The 15057-nt window shown below is 48.3% G+C and overlaps 1 protein-coding gene across 2 annotated transcripts in view; it reads left to right on the top strand.

Moving 5' to 3' along the window:
- REDIC1 (regulator of DNA class I crossover intermediates 1) overlaps nt 1-15057 on the top strand; it is a 243801-nt gene that overhangs the window by 18870 nt on the left and 209874 nt on the right. For both annotated transcript variants that reach the window (XM_075857251.1, XM_075857250.1), the window contains exon 2: nt 3158-3197. In XM_075857251.1, the coding sequence (XP_075713366.1) occupies nt 3158-3197 (40 nt within the window). The remainder of the gene's footprint in view (nt 1-3157; nt 3198-15057) is intronic.

Raw genomic sequence — 15057 nt, forward strand, 5'->3', positions numbered from 1 at the left:
CATTCAATGTGTAAGGGTACCCTACCTACCAGGGGAAAAACGAAATGAGACGTGGCATTGCTACCTAACAGGGAACTTGGGCAGTGGGCAATTTAGTGACATAGCAGGGTGATGGCGACCGGGTACTGCGACAGGTGATAGCTGGGTACAGATCACAGCACGGCAGAAGGACACTGTGGGTGACTGTAATTATATAATATATTTTATAACCAGTGGGCACCAAAGGGCGTGATCAGTGGGCACAAAAGGGGCAGATCGCTGGGTTTTTGTTTTGTTTTTTAACAATCTTCCACTGTATTCTCACTGGCTTCCGACTCTGACAAGCTCCCTGACAGAAATGAGCTTGTCAGAGCCGGAGATGCCGGCAAAAGAAGCCTCTTGTGCTGTGATTGGCCAGTCAGTACTGACTGGCCAATCACAGCTCTTGCCTGCACGGGACCACACTGATTGGTCCTGTGCTGTGAGTCCTGCTCGGCAACTGTCTCTGATCGTTGCGATCAGGACACTGTCACAGTGTCTATTGACATGGTGACAGTTTAAAGCGTGGGCGTAACTGTACGCCCTATTGCAAGAATTCACTTTGATTCCGGACGTACAGTCACGCCCAATCGCGGGAAGGGGTTAAGTAATCTTATAATTTTATAGTTAGGTTTGTTACGGACAATATTTATACTTTTTTTGATTTAATTTTTTTATAAATTATTTTACATAACAAACCATTTTTGGTAAACCACAATCAGACATTTTTTTATTTTTAGTTTTTCACTCCCTGTCTCAAGTGCCATAACTTTTTTTTTTTTTTTTTCTGTCAATTTAGTGGTGTGAGGGCTTATTTTATGTGGGAGGAGTTGTAGTTTCTAATTTCACCATTTAAAGTACCATATAATGTACTGGGAAACTGAAAAAAAATCTTTGCGTGCTTAAATTGTGAAAAAATTGAGATTGCTACATTGTTTTTCGTTTTTATGGCTTTCACTGTGCGGTAAAAACAACAACTTAACTTTTCTGCGGCTCAAGACTATTACGGTGATTCCAAATTTATATAATTTTTTTAATATTTTACTACTTTTACAGCCATAACGTTTTATTTTTTTCGTAGATAGACCGGTGTAAGGGCTTATTTTTTGCGGGACGAGCTGTAGTTTTTATTGGTACTATGTTTTTTATACATACAACTTTTTGATCACTTTTTATTACTTTTTTTTTAGAGCTAAGGTGACCAAAGACAGCGATTTTGGCGGTTTAAATTTTTGTTTGTTATGGCGTTCAGCGTGCGAGTTAAATAATGGTAATATTGTAATAGTTTAGACTTTTACGGTCGCAGTGATACCAATTTTGTTTATTTTTTACATTACTTTAGAGGAAAAATGGGAAAAATATATATATTTTTAATATTTTTTTTTCACTACTAATAACTTTATTAAACTTTGATTTTACACATTTTATTAGTCCCCCTAGGGGGATTTGATCCAGCGATCATTAGATCGCTGGTACAATACACTGCAATACTAATGTATTGCAGTATATTGTAATTTTTACAGGCTACTGTTAAGCCTTAACAGAGGGAGAGTGATGGCAGTCCTGGGGGCCTTTATTAGGCCCCTGGACTGCCATGACAACCATCAGTATCCCCCGATCACGTTGTGGGAGCGTCGATGAGCTGTCGGAGGGGGCTGCCCCCTCTTCAACACCTCAGATACTGCGGTCGCGATTGACCACAGCATTTGAGGGGTTAAACGGCCAGTAACAGCGCGATCGCTGTACCTTGCCGTTAGTCCTGGGTGTCAGCTGTAAAACACATTTGAAACCCGCAGTGTATGGAGCACGTTCAGCCCGTGAGTTGTGGGCCAATTGTGTGCAAATCCTCAAAATGGACCTCAAATGCGCATGGTGCTCTTCACTTCTGAACCCTGTCATATGTCCAGGCAAATGATAAATGCCTTGAGGGGTGCAGTTTCTAAAATGGGGTCACTTCTTGGGGACTTCCACTGTACTCTGGTACCTTTAGGGTTTTGCAAATGCAACACGGTGCCGTGTGTCCAAACAGCAGTTAATGACCCCCATATGGGGTATTGCCGTAATCGGGAGAAATTTCTTTTCAAATGTTGGGGTGCTTTTTCTCTTTTATTCCTTGTAAAAATGTAAAATTTCCACGTTGTGTCCGAAAAAATTAGAATTTTACATTTCACAGCATAATTCCACTAAATTCAGCAAAAAACCTGTGAGGTCAAAATGCTCACTATACCCCTTGATAAATTCCATTTTTGGGGCGTTTCCACTGATTTGGTCTTTCAGGGGTTTTGCAAATGCGACATGGCACCCAAAAACCGTTCCAGCAAAATCTGCATGCCAAGTACCTGCCTTTCTGAGCCCTGCAGTGTATCTAAACAGCGGTTTATGACCACATGTGGGATACTGCTGTACTCGGAAGAGATTGCTTTACAAATGTTGGGTGGCTTTCATATGGACAGCGACGTTGGCAGCAGTAGTGGAGTCCCCGAGCAGAGCATCAGCTGATGCCCTGCCTGGGGACTCCTGTACAGCTTCCGACGTCACTGTCCATATATGGACAGTGAAGTTGGCAGCAGTGCTGGAGTCCCCAGGCAGAACATCAGCTTATGCTCTGCCTGGGAACTCCTGTACTGCTCCTGACATCACCGTCCATATATGGACAGTGACAGTGACGTTGGCAGCAATGCTGGAGGCCCCGGGTAGAGCATCAGCTGATGCTCTGCTCGGGGACTCCAGCGATAGGTAACCCCTGAAGTCACTGCTCTGCTCGGGAACTCCAGCTATAGGAAACCCCTGAAGTCAATGACCAAATGTCGGGAGCAGTGCTGGAGTCCCGAGCAAAGCGCTAGCTGATGTGCTGCTCGTGGACTCCAGCAATAGGCAATGTGACAGTCATCAATATTAGAAAAGCTCCAGGACTTCCGGGAACAATTCACCGTGTTTGAACGGCACCATTTAATACCGATTTTTAATTAAAGTATATTAGTAAGTGACTTCTTTTTACATAAAAATATGAATGCAAAGCAAATTTTTGGTCCCCGGATAACCCCTTTAAGGGGTTAAAAAGCTGAGTTTTTGTTTATATTTTACAGTACATTTAGAGTTTGGTATATTGCACAAAAATAAAGTTTATTTTTTTCCATAGGAGCAGAATGATTTTCAAACAAGAAAGACAGAAACAGAGGGTATGTATTTTAAATGTCTATTAATCTGATTGATACAATAGTACATTCGACTGGGGCGACACGGACTTGTGCTTTTTGATGAAATGCATCTAATGGCAATAATATTTAATTAAAATGCTTTGCGTAAAGGCTCTTTTACACGGCCAATGATCCTGTGAACCAATCGTTCCCGATCATTGCCCTGTGTAAACAGGGCATTGACCAGCACTGCCACAGGGGAAAGTAAGCATTACAAAGTATACTGTCCATGTAATGCATCAACATTCCGGGAACTCCAGAGAGAGATGCTCTTTGTAGCCAATGCATCCCAGGCTATTAACTCAGAATTCCCCAATAAGATATTGAAAATGTTTTTTTTAAGACGGACAATCCTAATTAGAGATGAGCGAACCGAGACAACCGAACCCGGTTTCGGTCCAAACATCGGGAAAAGTTCGCAGCGAATCCGAACTTCACCTGTTTCGGCCGAACACGTTTTGACCGAACCCGGTCAAAAATATTATACAAATCGGCAGCCACTTGTCTCTATCAATCACTGATAGAGAAAAGAGGCTCCTGATTAAAAATAAAATAAAAAGCATTTCATACGTACCCGGTCGTTGTCTTGGTGACGAGTCCCTCTTCTTCCTCCAGCCTGACCTTCTTTTCTGACGCGGCAGCCTGTGATTGGCTGCAGAGGCCTCTGCAGCCTGTGATTGGCTGCAGAGGCCGCGGCAGCCTGTGATTGGCTGCAGCGGTCATATGGGCTGTAACGTCATCCAGGAATGTCGGGCCGGATGTCGAGAGGGACGCGTCACCAAGGCAACGGCCGGGAGACCGGACTGGAGGAAGCAGAAAGTTCTCGGTAAGTATGAACGTTTTTTTTACAGGTTACTCTATATTCTGATCGGAATTCACTGTCCAGGGTGCTGAAACAGTTACTGCCGATCAGTTAACTCTTTCAGCACCCTGGACAGTGACTATTTACAGACGTTGCCTAGCAACGCTGCCGTAATGACGGGTGCACACATGTAGCCACCCGTCATTACTGGGCCTCATGTACACGACCGTAAAAACACCCGTTACAACGGGTCGTAATTACGACCCGAAATAGCGGGCCCATAGACTTCTGTTAGCCACGGGAACCTTCCCGTTTTCTGACGGGAAGGTGCCCGTGCCGTTAAAAAGATAGAACATGTTCTATTTTTTTTATTTTACGGGCCGTGCTCCTATACTTTATAATGGGAGCACGGCTCGGAAAAACTACCGGCTGCCCGTGCCCGGCCGTGCTCATCTCCTGAAATACTCTGTGCTGCCTTAAACTCTGTGGACAGGTCAGGATCCTGTTTCTTTTAAATGCTGCTGGGGAACCCGCTCGATCCACTATATAAGGCTGCGCTACAGTGCAGCATTTAAAAGAAACAGGATCCTGACCTGTCCACAGAGTTTAAGGCAGCACAGAGTATTTCAGGAGATGAGCGAGCGGATCTTGTGCGGGGTGGTGACTTGCCAATCATATGAAGGTGTTATTGAGGACAGGAGTGGAGGAGAGGTAACAGACTGAGAGCTACGTAATGGTAAGAGCAGAGTTCACAGCAGCACTGAATCTGCACGCTCCTCTCCTGAAATACTCTGTGCTGCTGTGAACTCTGCTCTTACCATTACGTAGCTCAGTCTGTTACCTCTCCTCCACTCCTGTCCTCAATAACACCTTCACATGATTGGCAAGTCACCACCCCGCACAAGATCCGCACGCTCATCTCCTGAAATACTCTGTGCTGCCTTAAACTCTGTGGACAGGTCAGGATCCTGTTTCTTTTAAATGCTGCACTGTAGCGCAGCCTTATATAGTGGATCGAGCGGGTTCCCCAGCAGCATTTAAAAGAAACAGGATCCTGACCTGTCCACAGAGTTTAAGGCAGCACAGAGTATTTCAGGAGAGGAGCGTGTGATTTGCTGCAGAGGCCGCTGCAGCCTGTGATTGGCTGCAGAGGCCGCTGCAGTCTGTGATTGGCTGCAGAGGCGGTCACGTGGGATGAAGCGTCATCCCGGGAGGCCGGCCTTCTGACGTCATCCTGACGTGCGTGACCGCCACTACAGCCTGTGATTGGCTGCAGCGGCGACATGGATGAAACGTCATCGCTGGAGGCCGGACAGGAGGAAAGTAAGTATGACATTTTTTTATTTTATTTTATTTTCATGTAGTGCAGTGTATTAGAATAGCGATCAGGGCCTCCTGCCCTCAAGTCCCCTAATGGGACAAAGTAATAAAGTTAAAAAAAAGTAAAAAAAAGATGTGTAAAAATAAGAAAATAAAAGATTTAAAAGTAAAAATCCCCCCTTTTCCCTTATCAGTCCTTTATTATTAATAAAAATATATAAACAAACAAATAAACTATACATAATTGGTATCGCCGCGTCCGTAACGGCCTGAACTACAAAATTATTTTGTTATTTATCCCGCGCGGTGAACGCCGTAAAAAAATAAATAATAAACCGTACCAGAATCACAATTGTTTGGTCACTTCACCTCCCAAAAAATGGAATAAAAAGAGATCAAAAAGCCGCAAAAGACCTAAAAATGGTACTGATGGAAACTACAGTTCGTTACGCAAAAAATAAGTTCTCGCATGGCTTTATTGATGGAAAAATAAAAAAGTTCTGGCTCTTAGAATAAGGTAACACAAAAAGTAAATTATTTTTTACAAAACGTATTTTATTGTGCAAACGCCATAAGACATAAAAAAACTATAAACATCTGGTATCGCCATAATCGTATCGCCCCGCAGAATAAAGTGAATGTCATTTATAGCGCACAGTGAACGCTGTAAAAAAAAATAGAATAAAAAAAACAATCGTAGAATTGCTGTTTTTTTAGTCACTGCGCCACTTAAAAATAGAATAAAAACTGATCAAAAAGTCACATGCACCCCATGAAAACTGCAATGAATTCCTCAAGGGGTCTAGTTTCCAAAATGGGGTCACTTTAGGGGGTCTCTACTGTTTTGGCACCACAAGACCTCTTCAAACTGGACATGGTGCCTAATAAAAAGGAGGGCTCAAAATACTCTAGGCGCTTCTTTGCTTCGGAAGGCGGTGCTTCAGTCCATTACCGCACTAGGGCCACATGTGGGATATTTCTCAGAACTACAGAATCTGGGCAATACGTATTAAGTTGCGTTTCTCTGGTACTCTTTTAATAGAAAAATATAAAACATTACAAAATAAACGGCACTTAAAAAACAATCACAACAAAACAAATCTTATGAACATTTCTGTGCATCGCATTTTACCCAGCCTGGCCCTTCTTACATAAATCCCCATGCATACATAACTATAATCCCACACTCATTCATACACACACCTATACCCCCCAACCCCAAGAAAACATAACTATAACATTATATACAACATACTTATTAGAACATATTCTTAAAAACCATGTGCCAACCAATGGCCCCCTAAAAAAAATCACCACATATATAAAACAAAATAAATAATAATAACAATAATAATAATATAAACAAAATAATAATAATAAAAATAAAAGTTACCATCCCATGGTGCACTTACTTCAGTGCACCATGTAAATGAAAAGAAAAGAAAACAACAAACAAATCCCCCAAAAAATAAATGTTTTTTTTATTTTTTTCCATTTAAAATTTATTTTTTATTTTTTCCTCCAATTATTTATTTTTTTTTTTATATATTTTTTTCCATTTTTTTATTTTATTAACATATCCACATTCATACCTAACCCTGTACATACTAACTCAGCCATCACCTCCCCCAACCAGCATCACGCCTCATGTCCTTCCATGTCCGCATAGTTCAGATGCTGGCCCCCACCACCCAACACATCACCCACCCAGCCCGATCCCACGTCTCATGTCCTCCTCACGTCCACGTAGTCCAGAATCAGGCTGGGCACACCCCCAGGCCCCCCACCCCACCTATCTACTGCCCATCTTACCTAAACATTCACACAAACCCATGCATATACCTATATACCATATAATCATACCGACACATAACTATAACAAAATATCATACTGTATACATAAACCCGAAAACCTAAGTTTGGCTGCTTGTAAGCCCTTTTTCTGTCTCCAAAAAGCTCAAAACAAAAACCTACTTGTGCTTACTCAGCCCATCACCAGAGGAGAGAGAGAGGAAAGCCCCCCTAGAGCACCAGCCCAGAGGCCAAAGCCAACCCCCAACCACCACCCCGGTCCCTATCGCTAAACCTATCCTGCTTGCCCTATCTCTATCCCTTATTACTTTATAAACTAATCTGTCCCTCCTGCTGTCTCTCATTCTGTCCCTATCGCTATTTCCCGGTGTCATGGCCAGGTGCAGACCCCCACCTCCAGTCTAATACCCAGGGGCACTCCCTCCCCTCCCCCTGAAGGTTGGTTCCACCTAGGGCACCCTAAAATTGAAGCCCCTCCAAAGTCGAGAGGCCTTGGCTGCACCCAGTTTCTCAACTTCCAGAGACCGGACCTTCACCAGGTCACCCATGATATTCCTACACACCTCGTCCTCCAGGAGGATTTTACACTGAGTTGATACTAAGCACCATGCGTTCCACGTGAAATACCTGATCACTAAACTAACTAAAAAAGAAGTGCAATGATCCCTTCCACCCAGGTCTCCGAATGCCCCATAGGCCCAACCAGCGTAGGAGAGGTTGGTCAGACCGGGCCAACCGATGGAGGCACCCACCCGTTTGTAAACCTCTGCATTGAAGGGACACTGAAGCAAGAAATGGTCCATGCTTTCCAGTGTGTCATCGCACTCCTCCCGAGGACAACCTCTTTCATCGGAGTTTCTGAACTTCAGATTGCCCCTTACATACAGCCTCCCATGGAAGCAGCGCCAAGCCAGATCCCAAAACTTCTGGGGAATCCTCACAGAGTTTAAAAGTTTTAATCCCACCCCGAGGTCGCTACTTGGGCAGTCCCTGAGCGCCAGGGCCTTCTGGAAGCAGGTCAACAAGACCTTTCTGTCAAGAAATTTTCTCGACATGGTCTTGATCTCCCTCGCCTCCAGACCCCACCGACGAACAACCTTCAGAACCGGGGCGGCATAAGCCGGGAGGTGCCCATGGGGTACACGCAGGTCTTTTGCTTGGCCTCCTGTCTCCCATTCCTGGAAGAAAGGCCGAAACCATCCCCTGCAGGAGGATATCCACAGAGGAGCCCTTTCTCTTTCAAAGAGGTTCGCCAAATTAATTTTAATGAAGGTGTTTACTAGAAACACCACTGGGTTAACCATACCTAACCCACCTAGTTTCCTCAGTAGGTAAGTAACCTCCCTCTTGATTAGGTTAAGCCTGTTTCCCCATAACAGTTGGAAGAACAGGCTATAGACCCGAGTCCAGAGAGGCTCTGGCAACATGCACACGCTGCCAAGGTAGAGCAACATGGGCATCAGGTAAGCCTTGGCCAGGTGAACCCTTTCCCTAAGGGACAAAGACCATCCCTTCCATTGGCCAACCTTCTGGGCAGCTATTGATAGCCTACCTTCCCAGTTTTTCTTGGGGTAATCACCCGGGCCAAATTCAATGCCTAAGATTTTAGCAGACGCTTTGGGCTCTGGGAGGGTGTCCGGGAGATCAAAACTAGGATCCCCTCCCCCCAGCCAGAGACTTTCACACTTGTCCCGGTTGATCCTGGACCCAGATGCCCGCGAGTAGCGCTCAACTTCGGACATCACCCACTCTGCCTCCCCTCTCGAGGAGACAAAGATAGTGACGTCATCCGCGTACGCAACCACCCTCTGAGTGGCTTCCGGCTCCTCCAAGTCCATCCCCACCCCCGCCAATGGCCCACGATCGAGCCGCCTAAGAAAGGGGTCGATCACGAAAACATACAGCAAGGGGCTTAAGGGACAACCCTGGCGGACACCAGACCCAACCTCAAAGGGGGTTCCAGTCCAACCGTTCACCAGTGCAAAAGACTCAGCCCCAGCGTATAGGGTCTGGAGCCAATTAACGAACTCACCCGGTAGGCCATACCTCAGAAGGACTGACCATAGGTACTTGTGATTCACCCGGTCAAAAGCTTTGGCCTGATCCAAGGACAGCATGTACCCCTCCCATCGGCCAGAATGTCCCTGCTCCACTGCCTCTCTGACACTGAGGACAGCACTAAAGGTGCTGCGGCCTGGAACAGAGCAATGCTGGGCCGACGAAAGGAGCCGGGGTGCAAACTTCACCAGCCGATTAAACAGTACTTTTGCGAGAACCTTTCTGTCCGTATTGAGGAGCGCTATGGGACGCCAGTTCTCAATACTGGTCGAATCCTTACCCTTTGACAGAATGATCAAGGCCGACTTGCCCATTGACTTTGGCAGAGCGCCCGAGGAGAGGCACTCATTAAAAACCGCAGTCAAGTGGGGAACTAAGGTTCCCTTAAAAGCCTTATAAAACTCAGATGTTAAGCCATCTGGGCCTGGCGACTTTTTGATGGCCAACCCATCAATCGCCAGCATCACTTCCTCTTCCTTGATCGACTCTGTCAAAACACCAAGCGAGGGGTCTGCTCCTGGCTCAGGGATGGTTTCAGCCAGGAAAGCCGACATTTCGTCTCGGTTTAGATCCTGCTCACCCAAAAGCTGCGAATAAAAGGATCTGATGACCTCCAGGATCCCTGATTTGGATCTCATCAGGGAGCCTGTACTATCTACCAGTCCTGTCACCACCTTACGACTCACTGACATCTTGCAGTTCTTGTAAGGGTCGGGCGAGCGGTACCTCCCGAAATCCCGTTCAAGAACCAAAGATGTGTGCCTATCATATTGGCATCTTTTGAGCAGAGCTTTCACCACGGAGATTTCCTCACGGCTACCTCCGGTTGAGACTAGATGTTCGAGTTTCCTCCTCATGTCTTGATACAGGCGATACCTGCTCATAGACCTGAGGCACGAGATCTGACGGAAAAACTCAGCCACCCGTTCTTTGAACACCTCCCACCACTCAGACTTAGTACCACCTAGATCCAATAAAGGTACCTGGCTCTGAAGAAAATCCTCGAAGGCCTGTCTTATCTCTGCTTCTTCCAGTAGAGTAGAATTCAGCCTCCATATACCTCTTCCCATCTGGAGGGACTCTGCAACATTCAAAGAAAACATAATCATACAGTGATCGGAGAACTCCACCTCAACGACGGACACTGCCGAAGAGATGGCGTCCTCCTTTAAAAAAAACCTGTCTATCCTGGACCTACGACTACCACTATGATAGGTGAACCCCGAGTGGCCTGGGGTATACCGAATGTGGATGTCCTCCAGGCGAGCATCACTAGCTATTCTATTCAACTCGACACTATCATAGGCCAGTACCTTTCTGGAACCTCCTCTGTCTTGGGGCCTAACGACAGTGTTAAAGTCCCCTCCAAAAATGACTTGTCGGCCTGTAAAAAGGAAGGGCTTAATCCTCATGAAGAGACTTTTCCGGTCCCACTTTGTCTGGGGACCGTAGATGTTAATGAGTCTTAGTTCTTGTCCCCTCATGAGAACATCTAAGATCAAGCACCGCCCCATTTCTAACTCGATCATCCGCCGGCATGTGACCGGTGCGGTAAAAAGTACCGCCACCCCGCTATATGGCTCAGCCGCAAGAGACCAGTAGGAGGGCAAATCTAGCCATATTCGACTTAATGCTGGCAACGTTAATCTATGCCAGCGTCAACGGAGTGGGTGCCGCCATCATAAATGATTGAGTTAGATGGTTTTCTTCTTCCCACCCCTTGCTTTCTCCTCTGAGGAGGACCCCTCACCCTCTTTACCTCTTTTTTTTGTTGTTGAGGAGTCCATAACCTCCACCACCCCCCTCCCATTCTCATCTCCTGGGTCCGGGCCGACCCCCTCCCCCGGGGACAGTGGCCCCCGCAGAAGAGGAGGCTCAACGACTCCTAGACTCCCTACCGTGCTCTCCCCCCCCGGCCTGGGGGTCTGGAATATCCATGAGAACACGGTATCGGTTGGGGGAGCACACCAGGGGGGTGCAGGTTTTGCCTTCCTTGGCCGGGGCAGGGCCAGATGTTTTTAGCCCTGTTTTGATGTTACCCGGTGTCCCCTGTTTTGTTTTAGGCTGTGACCTCCCTTCCTCACTTTCATAGTGGGAGGACTGGGAGTCCTCAGCCCTCTGCTCTCTCTCTATCCTCCTTATCTCCTCGTCCAGTACGGCCTCCCCAAGAGCATCAGTATCCTGGGGGGCATCCAGGTCCGAGCCAGAGGAGTCCCCAGTTTCCTGGGTCCTCCTCAGCTCTCGTTCCCTTCTGCGTTTTTCCGCCCTTCTCTGACGAGAAGGGGGTCCCCTCCTGGCGTTCGTCCTTTGCTCTTGGGCTCTATCGTCTCTGTCCACCCCCTCGCCCACGGAGACCTCCCTCCTTACATTCTCCGTAGGGTTGGAACAGACATTGACGACTGAGCGCGGACACCGACTGAAAGGGTGACCTAGGTCACCACACAGGTTACACCTAATCTGCTCACACGATGCGGCCAGATGGCCTACCCCCCCACAATGAGCGCACTTCTGCACAGTGCAGCTTGCGCTCAAGTGTGAGGGGTCGCCACACCGGTGACACAGCTTCGGCTGCCCCTGGTAGAAGACAAGGATTCGATCTCTTCCCAAGAAAGCAGATGATGGTATGTGGGACACCATCTGCCCCAGACGCTTAAGTTTTACCATAAACGTCCAGGCTCCCGACCAGATGCCAAACTCATCGCAGTTCTTTCGTGGCATCTCTGCTACCTCACCTTATCTTCCCAACCAGGTCATGATGTCCACACAGGAAAGCGACTCGTTACGGGTAAGAACGGTCACTTTCCTGAGACCATTCTGGCGAGAGATTGCTTGCGCAGCAAACCCTCGCCAGCCGGGCTCGCTCTTCACCAGCTCATAGTTCCCCCAGAAGACCTCAAGGCCCCCCGGCTGAACAAAGCTGATGTCAAACTCAGCCGTACCATGAGGATGTATCAAGGCGTAGATGTCACTCGCCTTGAAGCCCATCTCCAGCAGCAGCTCCACCACCCTCTTACGAGGAGGGCACGCATCATTGCCACGCCACTGAAGACGGACCACATTCCTCCTGGCAACGGCCGGCCCGGTTGTTGGGAGCGACCACTGATCTCCCCGTCTCTCTCGGAAGGCATCCAGACCATACCTATTTATCCAAAAGGATAGGTCCTTCTGCACTCCCCCTACTGTTATCGTTTGCTTCCCCTCCCTTAAGGCTTCTAGGAGGCGCTGTTGCAAACTGCCGTCCCCGGGCCCAGAAGATGAGGGTGGGTGGGCCGGCGGTCCCCCCACCACAACGCCCGCATACGATCTGCCGGGCGCTCTGGCAGAAGGAGCAACCGGCCCGCCACTGGTTGACACACCCCCCACAATGTTACAACCCACATTAACATCCATAACATTAATATCCACAACATTACCACCACCAACAATATTACCAACACTACTAACATTACCATTAATATTTACATTTCCACTTACATTCCTCTCCACAACTTTCATACCGGCCAGGCTGGTTACGGAGTTCTTCCTCTTGTCCACAGGCTTTTTATATGTTGTTTTTGGGGTCTCCACATCATTAGGTGCTGCTACTTCTGGGGCGCCGCCGGATATCTCAGGCGGCAATCCCTCAGCACCCTCCGCTTCACCGACCTCCATTTCTGCTGCGCCACCAATGCAATGTTCGGGAGGAGGGGTGCCGTCACCCCCCGTGCCCGCTAAACCCCTCCCACCGCCTTGCGGCGATGCAGATGGAGGGGCCGCAGGCACAGCTAGAGCCGCTCCCGGCACCAAACCACCCCCCCTCCCGTCGGGGGGTGGCCAGCAGTGCCGGAGCCTCTACTACCGCCACAACACTTTTTGGTGCATCCGCCGGCCGAGTCACATGACCAGCGGACTTCCGGTTTTCCGGCGCCACATCCGGTTCCTCCCGTCCCCCGGTCTCCGGCTTGCGCCAGAGGACGGCTTCTGAGATTCCCCATCCGCCGGACACGGGGACACGCCCCCTAGCGCCACGTGGCCATCGACACCACCTCCTTTACAGGAGACAGCGTCTGGCGCCATCTTGGCCACATTGCTCAAAACCAGCACCATATCTTTCTGCCCACATACCCGCCACGACCCCACTGCAGAGGCCGGAGCTGGGGGGTTTGCGTCCTGAACCGAGCTCTCACCCGGTCCGGAACGCAAGGAAGACAGGTAGGAATATTTATAGGATACCCCACCTGTCTTCGCCTTTGTTTTCTTCCGCCTTAACTTCCATAACTTCTTCTTCTGCACTTTGTCCTCCTCTGGTGGCAACTCCGCTCCAAAAGTAAAGTTCTGGAGGGACACTGGAGACTCCTGCAGCCGTATTTGCGTGAGCAACCCCGGGGGTGCCCACTGCCCGATTCAATGTCTTGCACACCTTGGCTGCAGGAAAGTTCCCCACTTGCCCCTCCGTTACTGCCTTCCCAGGGGTCCTCCGAGCCCGTCTCCATCTCCTCCCGGGTTGGCGTCCTCTCCACACTTTCGTCCATTTCAGCGGCCTCCAATTTTGCGGCCTCCAATTTTGCGGCCTCCAATTTTGCGGCCTCCTTCTCTGCAGCTTCCACTGCACCTTTAGCAGCCAATGCTTTTACTCCCCTTTTGCAGGGGGTTTCATTACTTTGCGTGGGGGACGCCATCAGGGAAAACCTTTCATCATTCTCCAATTTCTCCCCGAAGGCTCCCCCACCGACCACAATCTCCATCTTCCTCTCCTCCACCATATTAATTTCTTCAAGTAGTTCCTTTACCTGTAGATTATACCGGGACCTCTTGGTGCCTGATGTTTTCGCGGCTCGTCCCCTTGCGACCGCCAGATCGTCCCGCAGCCTCTGCAGGGACTTACCGAGGTCCCGGTATTCTTCCAGCCGGGCAGCTAGGCGGGAGCTGAAGGTTTCCACCAACTCTCCCGACCGCAGTAGCCCCCATTCCTCTACCGTGCTCTGGTCGTCAGGTCGGGTGTCTTGCCTTGCTGGGCCTTCTGGTCCTCCACCTGGATGATCCTCCATGTCTCTCCTCCTGGCTCCTTCCAGAGCCCCAGCATCAGGGGGGGCCGCACAGATCTTTCCACGGGATGACCTTCTCACCCCTGATGCTGGCTGCACGTTCCCAGCAGGTTGGGAAGACCCTCTACCCCCCGCCTGCATGCTCCAGGGTGTAGAGGTCTGAGGCTCCATGTATGAATGGAGCCTCCTTCAGGGAAGCTTCCTTAGCCCAGGCAGGTGATAGAAACCTGGGCTGGTGAAAGAAAGGAAACTCCCTGGATTCCGGGTGTGGTCCACTCAACACACACACACACACACACACACACACACACACACACACACACACACACACACACACACACAGCAGCTCTCTCACACACAACCTCCCTCCTTGCTAGTCACTGCTGGTGTTGCGTTTCTCTGGTAAAACCTTTTGTGTTATAAAAAAGTATGGTATAAAAAGCATTTTCTGACAAAAATTTTTTTACAATTTCACCTCTACTTTGCTCTAAATTCCCGTGAAACACCTAAAGGGTTCATAAGCTTTCTAAATGCTGTTGTGAATACTTTGAGGGGTCTAGTTTCTAAAATAAGGGTGTTTGATAGGGGTTTCTAATATATAGGCCCCTCAAAGCAACTTCAGAACTGAACTGGAACATAAAAAAATAAATAAATGAGGCAATACTTCGCTTCTTACATTATACTGATAATGAGCCGTGCCCACCCCGAGATGACCCCAGTTTTGACCGTTTGTATAAATGGAGACCCCTATTAGACCGTTTCAGTGCCCGGTTTTCCTAAGCATGCATCCCCTGGAATTGTATTTCTATTGATGAGTCCTTGGTAG

The sequence above is a fragment of the Rhinoderma darwinii genome, chromosome 3 (assembly GCF_050947455.1).
Source record: "Rhinoderma darwinii isolate aRhiDar2 chromosome 3, aRhiDar2.hap1, whole genome shotgun sequence".
Taxonomy (NCBI): domain Eukaryota; kingdom Metazoa; phylum Chordata; class Amphibia; order Anura; family Rhinodermatidae; genus Rhinoderma; species Rhinoderma darwinii.